Source organism: Trichosurus vulpecula, chromosome 1 (assembly GCF_011100635.1).
Source record: "Trichosurus vulpecula isolate mTriVul1 chromosome 1, mTriVul1.pri, whole genome shotgun sequence".
NCBI classification, from domain to species: domain Eukaryota; kingdom Metazoa; phylum Chordata; class Mammalia; order Diprotodontia; family Phalangeridae; genus Trichosurus; species Trichosurus vulpecula.
Genome location: NC_050573.1, coordinates 114,532,761 through 114,546,479, shown reverse-complemented (window position 1 = coordinate 114,546,479; position 13,719 = coordinate 114,532,761). Strand labels below are relative to the sequence as shown.

General features: G+C 37.4%; 1 protein-coding gene across 3 annotated transcripts in view; it reads right to left on the bottom strand.

Moving 5' to 3' along the window:
* Positions 1-1,846: 1,846 nt before the first annotated feature.
* TMEM65 (transmembrane protein 65) overlaps positions 1,847-13,719 on the bottom strand; it is a 56,870-nt gene continuing 44,997 nt past the window's right edge. For 2 of the 3 annotated variants that reach the window (XM_036741693.1, XM_036741694.1), the window contains 3 exons: positions 9,606-9,648; positions 5,001-5,106; positions 1,848-3,912 (listed from right to left, as the gene is read on the bottom strand). In XM_036741693.1, the coding sequence (XP_036597588.1) occupies positions 3,811-3,912; positions 5,001-5,106; positions 9,606-9,648 (251 nt within the window). In that variant the 3' untranslated portion in view covers positions 1,848-3,810. Of the gene's footprint in view, positions 3,913-5,000; positions 5,107-9,605; positions 9,649-13,719 lie in introns of all 3 variants that reach the window. The other variant, XM_036741692.1, reaches the window with a different exon arrangement.

The following is a 13,719-nucleotide window of genomic DNA, read 5'->3' as shown; positions in this document are numbered from 1 at the left end:
TTTGTCCAGGATGCTACATATCAGATTAATGTTAAGGGTTGGACTATCAGGGGTGGGAACCTGTGGCCCTGAGGCCACATGTGGCCCTCTAGGTCCTCAAGTGCAGCCCTTCAACTGAATCCAAACTTCACAGAATAAATCCATCTTAATAAAAAGATTTGTTCTGTGAAACTTGGACTCAGTCAAAAGGCTGTACCCAAGGACCTAGAAGGCCATATGTGGCCATGAGGCCACAGGTTCCCCACCCCTGGAAGATCCCTAACGTCCCTTTCCACTTTTAGTTTCAATCATTCTATATAATAAAAGGTAGCAAAGTATTGTTCTATACAATAAATAGAAAATTAGCTTCACTCAAAAAGACCTGGGCTCAAATACTGTCTCTGATGAATACTGTCTGTGTGACCCTGGGCAATTCAGTTAACCTTTTAGTGCTCAAGACAACTTTCTTAAGACTACAAATTCCAGAACAGTTGCCAATGTACATTGGTAAAAGGAATTTTCTCACTGGCATTCTCTAACAAATGAAATCACAGGTTCAGACATATTTAAAAATGTGTATGATAGCTCACAGTTTAATTGTTAGAGAAGAAACAGGAGAACTCACAAAAAGCAGACAACAAGAACTCAAAAAGCATAGCTGTCTAGGGACATTTAGTGTAGGGCCAAATAACCCTGCAAATCTCAATAAACCGTAAGAGCATCACTCCCTTATAACACAATATGATGATGATGAGTGTTCTGAAAGGAAAATCTGAAACATTTTTTAAAAAGTCAAATTCTGTTCATTATACTCTTTGGAAGGGAAACTGGGTTCATTTTAGAGAGATCTGCAGCAAAAAATTGTGACAGAGTGTTCTTTATTTAAGTGAATTTTTAAAAATCAATTGAGATTCTGATCATTTTCAAGTATCTTTGTATCTTTGATTTTTTCCCTAATAAAGACCCAGATGGCCGGAGTAGGATTATTTCTCCCTTACCCATGCCAAAACACAAAACACAGATTCCACAGAGATGGTTACCTCTCTGCAATAAGCACATATTACCTTAAATTTCCTATAAGTCTAAAGATTTTCACTACCTAGGGATAATTAATAGTGTCCGCTTAAAATTTTGAAATTAAAACTACATTTTCAACTTCTTAAAATATTTTAGTTCAATTTATCTTAGATAAAAAAACATTGGTTGTAGTTAAGCATACAGTAGCAACAAAATACACTCAACTTACATGCATCCACAAGTTAAACAAAAACTAATACATGGACATGTTATGACTTAAATGAATACTGCTACAGCAGTTAATACTATTCTTGGCTTCATTACTGTTTCAGTGTTCAAATATTAATAAATAATTAGCATGAGAAATGAAGGCTCCATTTTTAATGGTTAAGAAAATACTATGACAGAAGACTCCAAGAATTAAAAAAGCTCATATGAAGACATCGTCTTGGGAAGCCAAACCAAGAAGTTACTTTGTACAAAGCACCATAATTAGAATTATGATTTTGAGCAACAAAAACCTTTGGTAAGGGTATAAGCATTTCATTTACTTTAATAAGAGTTCATTATTTGAATTATTCAGTTGTTAAAAGCCTCAAATTAGGAATTTACTTACTTCACATTCTGAGATGATAAATTATGTCAAGAATGTTGCATTCAAGCTCTTACAGGAAAAAAAATTGATGTCAAGATCTGATTTCGTTAAGACTGCATTAATTTGAGAAGGGGAAAAATATCACAAAGCCTTTTCTGGACAACAGTAGGCATTCTGAGATAAGTTAAAAAAAATGCAAGCACCACACTGAAATACTTGTATGAAAATAGATGGGACTGGTTATACACAACAGCATCAAAAGTATTTAAAACATTTATTTAAATAAGTCTTCATTTAAAATAACACACCACAGTACTCATATATCAAACAGTCCAGCATAATTTTGCATTGGCCTGGTAGTTCCCGAATGGAGAAACGATATAAACCACAATTTTTGGAAAGGCCTCAAGTCCTATACTTCTGTACAAAGTAAACGACAGTGTGAAATTATTTCTACGTCAAAAAAAATTTCACTTTCTCTTTATTTCCCTATTCTTGCATTCTATATGTTTTTAGGTTACTGTTTTTGCTTCTTTTCCTCTCTTCACCTATAATTAAAGAATGGCACTGAATATGTTGAAGAGGTTGAGAGAATTTATAAATAATTTTTTATGTGGTAGTTTAGCTCTTCATTTTTAAAATGGGCTATTATAAGCAAACAAATGCAAACTGCGAATATAAGTTTAACATATTATGACTGTAAATATTACAGTCATTCTATAAGTTTTAAAAGCCAAAGCAGCAGCATAATAACCCTGAATAGCCAAAATAAAATTCCTATCTGATAATTCTCCTCATAACATTTTTAAAACACCATACAAGTTAATAAATTGGTTTAACTAATATCAATTTATAATTATGTAATTAATAATCTTGAAAAGCTATAAAGATTGAGAAAATTAAATCTCATTCAAGATTAAATTTCAATGAGATATAAAAGAACAGAAACGAGCAACTTCTATTTAGAACATATTTTGAAAAACAGAAAAACAAGGCAAAAAAAAGTTTCATCAGTTTTGACTACACAATAAAAAAAAAACCACACACAAAGGCTAGTTTTGCCCACAAAATATTTTTTTTCCAGAAAGCAAGTCCATTGATAAAAAAGATACATATGTTGAGATCTCAAGTATTAGCATAATTTAGATATTTCAGCAATGGAAATCTGATGAAGATGAAATTTTTTAAAAACTCTCTTTCTCAGGAGAGCACAAGAATCTTTCCAGTTCTGCTCAGCTTCACTATTTGTACCACAAACCTTCTTAGGTTCTAATTTCTTCTCCTTTTTCTTCTTGTCTATAGAATTCCGGTACCCTTAATTTTCAATTCTCACATACAATTTGCATTTTTCTCTCCCTCTATTTGCTTAACTATAAAAATAGAATACCATGTTTAATTCTGTGATAATTTCCCCCATAAAACATACCAAAAAGTATTAGTTTTTCTTTTCTATGAGCCAAAAACAGAACACAATTACTCAAAACTGGGAGTTTTAAGGCAAAAAAAGTAGAAAAAAATGAAGTAGAAAGTACATTTTATAATGTTGGGTATTTTATGTAAGTGGGAAGATATGCTCATTAACTTCTGGCTCTTAAGACTCAAAAAGATCAGAGCAAAGAAAATTTAAAAAAAATCCAGCAACACTTAAAACAAACAGCTCAACTCCACACTGATTGAATGAGTAAATGAGGAAAGAGAAGCACTGTGCATGAATGGAAATTCATTACCTCAAATCAGGCCAAAACTGATATTAGGGGCAAAAACAATGATGGAATTAAAAACCTTTAACAAAAACCAACAGTTCTGTATTTGGGAAAAGTCCAAAGTTGATTTGAAACAGCCATGAAGAAGAAATGTTTTCATGCAAGTATATATGATTAATAACAAATAAGCAAATCCCAAATCTATACAGTACATCGATGACTTAGAATAAAATAATAGCCTTGCGATCATATATGAAAAATAAAAGTGGAAAATGAAGATGTTGATTGCCCTAGTGAAAAGGCATTTCAACAATTTTTATGAAATTAAGAAGCTATTTTTTTTATAAAAAGATGTACTAAGAACACCAAGCCACAATAAGTTAGTGTTTTAATAAAACATGCTTAATTTTTTGTTCCCATATCTATACATAGTTACTGTCTTAATTCCTAAATGTTGTGACAGAATACTTAATAAGTGAGGTACATTATTTTACATCTATAGAGATTCTAAAACAGTTAATTTTTTTCTTCCAGTTTTTTTTCTTCTTCTTCTCCTCTAAAGAACAACAAAGGAAGCATTCCTAAAATGCAACCAATAGCCACTCCGACACCTTTGCCCTATGGAAACAAAGGAGAACAAAAAATAAAATATTTAATAGCACTTTTTTAAAAGTTACTTTATTCCTGAAAGAGATTTGCTTTGTTATCTATGTATTCAGAAAAGTGACTGAAATATATTATAAACTCAGGCTTGGTGTTTCTTCTGATAGAACCCACCTTCTCTCCTCTGACAGTCCCATTTCCCCCTAAGTCCTCAGAGATGCTACCTGGAGCCAAAGGCACTATCTCAGCCAGAGGGAGGTGATGCCTCTCCTCTTCCCCACAAAATACTCTGCTCAGAAATCCTGGTCAGGTACACATGGTATTTAATTTCTGTGACAAGACTCTAACAAACTGCTGAGTTTATTCCTAAATGTAAACATCAATGCATACTAGATAAGATTTTTCTTATCCTCACATTTGGTTCACTTCCTATCAACATATTATTGAATTAAGCTTAGTACTTTCTTCACTGAATTTCATTAAAATCTGTAATTTTTTAGTGTTCAGTGACTGCAACAAGGTAAATGGAAAGAACAATAAAAATTAAACTAAACAATGAATAATTAGGATAACTAAGGTTGGTCCAAAACAAGAAAGGAGAAAAAGCACCTCCCTTCCCCACTGACAAGGGGAAACATGAGTGTTGAATGCCGTATATATTCTCAGACTGGGTTTTATATGTACATGTATATGTACATATACATATATACACACAATTTTTTTTCTATATAACGCATTTTGCCAAGGTACCTTTTCTCCCCCTCTACTCTGTTCTGAGGACTAGTTTGCTGGGTAAGGGATAGGGAGAAACATATTTAGGAATTAACATGAGGTAAAAACAAAATATATAAACAAAAACTAAAAATGATTTTAGAAAAATGAATATTTGCTATTCTTTGAGAAGAATCTCAAAGATGAAAGAAATTAAGAACATAAAATAATTTTCTTATTAGTTGAGTCAATTATTGATTTTTTCCCCCAAAAGGTTAAAATACTGCTAAAAACCAAATCTGTCTTTTGGAATTGCTCAAAAGCTTGACTCATGTTACAAATTACCTTAAATTGTTATTACAATCTTACCAAGTGCTTACAAAAATGCTTACCAAGTGCGCGCTAACACGTGTTTGCCACATATCAACTTGCTTGGGTGTGAGATCAGGAATTGACAGGCCTAACCTGGAAGCTAAAGCTTCAACATAGCCTGCAAGACTTAAAAACAAACAAATGAGTTAGGTAGATAGAGTGAAACTTTTTTTGATACAAAGATTAATTTTCTGATTAAATTTCTGATTGATTTTCATGAAACCATTCAATTTTTCTTCCCACCAAAAATAATAAAACTGGACAAGCATTTATTCAGTACCTGCTATATACCAATCCCTTCTTTCAAGGAGCTTACTATAGTCTATTGGAAGGAAAGAGCGCTTACTATACACTGAAAAACATACAAAATATTTACAAAGGAATTACGGAGGGGGAGGAAGAACACTATAAGCAAAAGGAATTTAGGTTTCCAGAAGTTTACCTGAGCTTTAAAGAAATATTATTCTATGAGGTAGAGGTGAGGAGAGAGTGCTTATCAGATTTAGGCGGCCTGTGCAAAAGCAGGAAGATGACAGACAGAATGTGGATACAAGGAACAGCAGAGGCCAGTTTAGTTGTAATACAAAGTACATGAAGGAAAGTAATATCCAAAATCCTTGAAAAGAAAGTCTATAGCCACACTGTAAAGGGTAGAGGATTTGCATTTTTATCTTGAGATAAAGAGGGTACTCCTAGAACTTCTTGCAATGAGGATGTATGTGGTCAGGCTTGTGCTTTAGAAATATCCAAATATCCTTTTGCAGCTGTGTGAAGGATAGACTGAAGAAGGGAAAGGCTGAAGAGAGGGAGACCAATTAGGTGAGCCATTGTACTAGAAGAGGCAAGAGATGATGAGGGCCTGAATAAGGAAGAAGGAATTGTGTGGTAAAGAAGACAACACAGCTGTGAGCCTGAATGATTAAAAGGATGGTGGTACACTCAGACCCTAGGTAAGTTAGAAAAAATTGGGAAGGTTGGGGGTGGGGGTGAGGGAAGAGACTAAGTTCTGTTTTCAACATGTTTCATTTCAGATACCTACAGGATAATTAGTTGGAAATATCTAATAGATGGATGGAAATAAAGTACTGATGGTTCAGGAAGAACTGAGGATGGATATGTGGATCTGTAAAGTCTGTAAAAAGTTGACAACTAACCCCATAGGAGCTAATGAAATCCTCAAAAAGGGAAGACCCAGGCTAGAGTCCTGAGGCACACCTACGTATAAGGAATGAAACAACAATGATGGTGCTACAAAGAATATTGAGAAAGAATCACCAGACAGGTGGGAAGAGATCCAGAGGAAATCAGTGTCATTGAATCCAGGGAGGAAAGGGTGTCTGGAAGGAGAAGATAGGCGATAAAGCCAAATACTGCTTAGAGGTGGAAGATAAATGAGGACTAAAAAAGGTCATCACTTCTAACAATTAACAGATCACTGGCAAATGTGGAAAGAACAGTTCATTTAAGTTTTCTCTTTAAAGAGAGAATACAAGTGCCTTGGGAGCAGGGAATATAATTTCTCTTTGTATCCCTAATGTCTAGCTGACACACACCAAAAATCCGAATCAATTTATGATCTCATAAATTTAGACACTGCCTCCAACCATAAAGAGCAAAACCTATCCATTCCTGCCCATCTTGTGTTACTCTTGCCCACATCCTTCCATAAGTTTGCCAAAGAGGGGCCAACCACATAAGCTGTAATTTTTTCTTACTTTCTATTACCATTTTGACAGTAGAGTCAGTCCCTCAATAAATATTTATTAAGTGAGGTACCTTTATTCATTCATTTATTTAGTTGAGGTATCTTTCCTCCCCCTCTATTCTTTGTTACAAGGAATAGGTGGCTGGGTGAGGGATGGGAAGAAACATATTCAGGAATGAAAGTGATGTAAAAACAAAAGCTGTCAACAAAAACTAAAAGTTAAATGCCTACTATGTACCAGTCACTGTACTAAGCACTGAGGATACAAAGAAAGGTAAGATAGTCCTTGCCTTCAAGGAGTTCACAATCTAATGGGGGAGACAACATGCAAATAACCATGTACAAACAAGCTAAATACAGCGGAGTATACTTTTTTATTTTTTTTTTATTTTTTGCAGGGGGGAAAGTAGGGCAATTGGGATTAAGTGACTTGCCCAAGGTCACACAGCTAGTAAGTGTGTCAAGTGTCTGAGGCTGGATTTGTACTCAGGTCCTCCTGACGTCAGGGCTGGTGCTCTACTCACTGCACCACCTGGCTGACCCATGAGTATTCTAAATGTCCCTCTGTCATCACTTGCCCTCACCACATAACCAGCCTTGGTTCTTGTAACATTCTTTAATGATGTTCATCGACGTTCTTCATTGATTATGTGTTGTGGCCTAATCGTCTCCACCACATTACCCTCCATTGCCCTCTCTGTGATATGTTTTTTGGATGCTGCTGTATTCCATTAGAATAGAAGCTCCTTGAGGGCAAGGACTGCGTGGTTTACTTTGTCATTGTATCCTCAGCACTTGGCTCAGTGCCTTAGTTCATAACAGATGTTTAACAAATACTTGTTGGTTGATTCTTTGTTTTGCTGCCATACAGCAACGTCAACAGAAGACTGACATTGAAAAAATAGGCCTTTACTTTCATGGGAAGCTTGAGGTCATTAAGAGTTTTGCAATTTCACAAAGGTACTTGTTTGCTGATTATGAAAAAGCATAAAATTAGGTAGAACAAAACACTATGGTGTGTAACTGTTTTACAAGGTTTCTCCCACCCACACATCAAAATTGTTCAAGAACCCTTAAAAGACACAACCCTGATCAACCACCCTTAGGGTGTAAGCTCCTTTCAAGTAGGTATTGTTTCATATCTTGTGTCTGACACACAATAGTTGCTTGATAAATGATTGTTGCTTGATTCATTAATCAGGTAATACCTATGAACAGACACCTTGTCAAAGGTGTCTGACAATGTGATAGAAAAGATCCAGTGCAGAGTACAGAGTGAAGAGGGATGCCCTGGGGAGGTCAGGATGTTTGTGGATGGCATCATACTTTTCATGGCAAACTCCAGACTGCTGCAGATCCCTCGGGAAAATCTTGTCAGCGTTCAAAGGAGGGGAGACTGACCATCCACAAGGAACGACCAAGTATATGAGAGATGTCTGTTTCCTGGTTTGATAACTGATTAAGCAATTAGGCCAAACTGCAAGGAACCAAGAATTGAGTGTGAAGTTTTTTGTTTTTTTTTAAATGAGCACAAACAGCTTTTTCTAAGAGTTTGGACGTGAAAGAAAAGAGAAAGGGTGGTAGTTAGGGGAAGGTAGAATCAAGTAAATGTTTCTTTAGGGATACAGGAGATCCAGATATATTTTTAAACATTTGAGAAATAGTTGACTAGGAAAAAAATAGAGTGTTATGAAAGGGGCAAGTTCCCCAAGAAAACTGGAGGAGATGAGATGAAAGTAATTTTACAATTTTAAGGCACAATTTTTTTAATGGTCTTAAAGTATTTGCTACAACTTTGAATTTATACCTTGTAAATTTTTTTTAATCTTGCAAACCAACAGAATTAATTTATATGAGCAACTTTCTACTATCTTCACAAAAATTCATTAATTCCAAAAGTATTTTAAACAGTTTTTACAGTGTTTCATGTTTAAAATATATATTACAGTTAGTGATATAAAGTTTCTTCACCACTTGGCACAGGGAAGGCATTAAGAATACATAAAAGAACATTTAGAGAAAACTCAAGCACTCATAATTTCATAGTGCCTAAAGGAATCAGAAAAGAAAACCAAAGATTCTGAAATCTAAAAGATATCAAATCCATGACATGCTGCATTCCAATTCAGATGATTTTATAAATGTAAAAGAGAATTAAATACTACTAGATTATAAGATCTATGCAGGGAGAGATCATTTCTTATGTAAGCTTTGTTTCTCCCCTAGCACCTGACACAGTGGTCAGCACATAGTGGCATTTAATAAAAGATGAGTGAATTGAATTAGTTCAAAAAGTTCTCTTGGTTTGGCTGACTTTACTCAACACGTTAGAAAGCATCAACAGTGGGGACAGAGTAAGTTAGATGGCAAACTTTAGAATTGCCCATCGTATCATCACAGAATATGATAACTAAGATGAGCCTTAGTCCAACCTAGCAGAGTACAGGAATCTGAGCAAGAGGGACAGGGTTTAAACCCTGGCTCTGCCACTTATTCAGTATCTGTAAGACCTTGCACAAGTCACTTATGATGGGCGATGGCCTCTAAGGTCTCATCTAGCTTTCACTCCTTGAAGAGCTAGTCTACAAATGCCTCTTTACCAGCAGCTCATCTAAGCTTTATAGGGAATAACAAAATGACTTTTGTAATTTTGCCCTGACATTTCTTAGGTGTACAACTACAGGCAAGTAACTTAACCTGCTAAAACCTCAATGGCCTCATCTACAGTGCCTGTACCTCACATGATGGTTTTGAGGATCAGAGGAAAATGTGTATAAAGTACCTGGCAAACCTTAAAGCATAAAGTGAATGACAACTACATTATTATGCATACTATAAAGTTTTTAGATAATCATAAAGCCTTAGTTCTGAAAATACCACTTCTTTCAAATGTTTAAAGTTTTAAAAACACAAAACTTACCCAAGTCCAGCTAAATCTGAAACAAGATTTCCCAAAGCAGCAGCTAAAAGATTGGAAAAAATTATTTGACAAGTAATATTAGAAAAATGTTCACCAAAAAATTGTAACTCAGAGACTCCAATGTTGATTTAATACATTCCCAAAACTATGTGAACTTATGGCCACAGAATCACTTACCCAGACAGAAATTGCCGCCCCCCCCCCCCAATTAAAAAGCAAAAACAATTTCACAGAGGATATATTGTTCTACCTCCAACAATTAGCATTTTTTTTCTTTAGTTCTAGCAACCGATGTCAACTTGGAGGGAGGTTCTAGTGGAGATCCCAGGGGATATTTCCTTGATCATGTGCTATATAACATGTGTCTAAAACTCTGATGAAAACAAAGAAGGTATACTTGTCAAATCTGCAGACGACAAGAAGCTGGGAGGCAGAACTAACAGGATCCAAAAATATTACAGGCTAGAATGACTGGGCAAAACTAAGAAGAAATGGAATAGGGATAAATACAAAGTTCTATAGTTGGGTTAAAAAAAAAACAACTTAAAGGATTTAGGAGGGATAGATGGGCAGCCAGTGGTCTAAAAAAGATAGGGGACTCAGGGATGGTACCAGAGCCAGAGCACAAGTTTAAGGAGCCAATAGTGTGGGACAAGGCAGCCAAAAAGCATCAATCAGCTTTTTGAATGTCATGCAAGTGTGCCTTGAGAGGCAGAGTATATTTCTTTAAATCGCTTAATATCTCTGAGTTTCAATCTCATTTGGAAAAAAAGGATAACGATCACTGCCGTACTCACCTAATAAATGTATTTTGATGTAATTTGATCACCACATGTAAAGCACTTTGTAAACCTTAAATCGTTACAAAGAGGCAACATAATGCAGTGAATTCAGTGCTGGACTTAAACTCAGTAAAGTTCCTGAACCACTTACTAGTTTGTATGGTCCTGGGCAAATTACCTGGTCTCCCTCAGTTCCTCATCTGTTATATAAGGAAGCTGAACTGATGACCTTTCAGGTCCCTTCCAATTCCAAATCTATGATCCTATGATCCCAGAATGAGGGAACTGGTAATTCTGTCATACTCTTCCCTGGTCAGCTCATTTGTGAAGTATTGTTTATTTCTGGGTGCCATATTTTAGGAAGCATATTGTAAGCTGGAGCAAGGACTGGAGACCATGTCATTCAAGTGTCAGCTGAAGTGTAGGGAGTTAGTGCCGACCCCGGAGCTGCTTGGACCCTAGCGCTTGGCCTGTTTCCTGAGTAATACCAGACAGGCCTAGTAGGAGTTGGAACAGTAGGCGCCCGGAGGAAAGACTTCCGTCCCTAACAGCCCCCCTTAACAGCACCCCCCCCTCTCGCTCTGGTAGCCATCCTTTCTCATGCAGGCAGAGTCCATCCACCAAGGACTCACAAGCCCAGTAGGAGGAACACAGCTGGCCACTACCTAATGCTCTTGAACCAGTGCCTAACACAAACATGCTTTAATTAATGGGAACTTCTTTGATACTTTACAAGGGCATCCTGCCCCGTGCCTCACATAGCTCATACAGTTCTGATAATCAGTTTGTATCCTGCCCGAGCCTTCCCAGGCCTCTTTAGATACTGTAGAACAGCACTCCCCTCCTGTTCCCAGCCTTCCCTGTCACTGTAGACTAGCACTCCCCTCCTGTTCCCATACTCCTATGGAAACCACCTTACCACAACCCTAGTTTTCCCATACGCTTGTAGGCAACATAGTTTACAATAATCCAGATTCTTCCCACCAGATATCGGTCTTCCCGTGCTCTCATCCCCTTACCCCTTGAACACCTGCTTCTGCTTATGTAGTGCAAAACCCTATAAAACTGGATAATGTCTGCCAATAAATCGGAGTTATAACCATCATTGCTCCCGCCTCATCATTGCGTACTGAGATAGGGCAACTTGCTGGTCAAGACCCTAGCATCTGGCGCCACGTGGGGCTCAAGGGAAAAAACACGCCAGGGATAAGGGCCCCACGTTCCGTGAGACCCCTCGACCTCACTGAGGGAAGGTCTCCTCGGCTGCCACGGAGCCAAGTCACTCATGGAAAATACATTTTACTCAGCTCACCCGGGAGGGAAGGACGAGTCTCCAGTTCACAACCTGAAAGCAGGGCAAGGACACCGTAAGACTTTCGGTCGAGGTAAGAGCCGAGGCCTTACCAATGGGGCTATCTTCATCCTTCACAGAACGTCAGGACTTAGAGACATTCTGTAGAATAATTTATAAGTTTAGCAAGAAACAAGGATGCATGATTCACATTAGAAAAATTAGGGATTTCATAAACATTCTTAAGGCAGTCTTTCCTTGGATAGAGCAGCACCCCCCTGTCACCGTGGAGGAGGATGAGGGGGCAAGCGAAAGGACAGTGCGGCAGTTCTCTCTGTCTGCTCAAACCACCCCCTTGATCCGCATGCAAAAACCTTTCAAAACATACCGGCAAAAACAATAAGGGGGGCTGTTAGAGACGGAAGTCTTTCCTCCGGGTGCCTACTATTCCAACTCCTACTAGGCCTGTCTGGTATTACCCAGGAAACAGGCCAAGCGCTAGGGTCCAAGCAGCCCCGGGGTCGGCACTAACTCCCTACACTGAAGAAACTAAGGACATTGAGCCTGAAGAAAATTTGTGTACATCATGATAGCTGTCTTCAAGTAGAAGATTAGTCACACGTAAAAGAGATTAGACTTCTTTTGCCTGGCCCCAGAAGGTAAAAGTAGGAGCAATGGATAGACGTTACAGAGAAGCAAGTTCAGCTTTGGTGTTGGTAAAGAAAAAAAAAGGAAAAAAAAACTTTCCTACGCACAACCACACAAAAGTGGGATATATAAGCTCAAGAGGTGTCTCTTTCCCTATATTCTTTGTATTTCTGCTTATTCAAGGTGAAGGAACAGGAAGAGTTGAAAATGACTCAGATTTGACCCTAAATTACTAGAAGAGTGGTGGTATACAAAGGATCCTAGATCTAGAGCTCCAAGGGACCTCAGAAACCATCTAGTCAAATCTCCTCATTATACAGATAAGCAAACTGAGGCACAGGGAAGGTTAGTAACACAGCCAAGGTCACACAAAAAGCAAACATAAGAGGTAGGATTTGAACCTAGATCTTCAGACTCCAGAGACAAAGCTTCTTTCTTTGTACTATAGTGCAAAGTTTAAGTCCTCCAATGATTCCCTATTAATAACTGAACAGAACCTCTCCACTACACCAATCACATTCTTCCCCATGTCAGAATTACTTGTATATGTGTTTCTCCCACAATTAGATTTTAAGCAACTCAAGAAAAGTAACCATGTTATATTTCTCTTTGTATCCTAGATTAAGTCTCTGAGAGGCTGGAGAGCCTCTCATGTTATCAGCTGTGTTAGAGAGCATTCTTGGAGAAGTACAGGTCTAGACCGCCTCGGAGGCAGATGCCTTCCATATCTGAGACTGCACATTGTCCTTAGCCCTTTCTTCCCTCTCACTCCTCTTTCATTTAACTCTCAAATTTAAATTCTCTACCTTCAATCTCTGTCTCTGTCTAACGTTCCAGTGCTATATTTCTAGCTGCCTTCTAGATATTCTGTAACATGGCAAGTTCATAATGTACAAAACTGAACTCCATCTCTCCCCAAATACTTCAACCCACTCAATTTTTCAATTCCAGTCAGTATTACCATAATATAGTGAGAAAGGCACCAACTCTAAAATCTGAGACTATGATTGAAACCTTGCCTCTAACATTCTTATCTGGGAGACCTTGGTAAAGTCATTTAACCTCCCTGGGCCTCAGTTTCTTCATGTGTAAAGGAGGAAATTGGAGTAGGTGGCCTCTGAGGTTTCTTCCCATTCCAGATCTATGATCCCCTGTATACCACTACTCTTCCAATCATCCAAGAGCAAAACCTCAGTCACTTTTAATTCTTCCTTCTCCTTTGCCCCATATAACCAGTCGATTGTCATGTCCTGTTAATTTTTTTTAATATCTTCTTCCTCCATCCCTTTCTTTCCACTAGCATGGCAACCATCTTAATTCAAGTCTTCATCCCTTACTACCTACTCATTAGACTATTAAATAATTTTCCTAGTTCCAGTCTACCTTTTCTCCA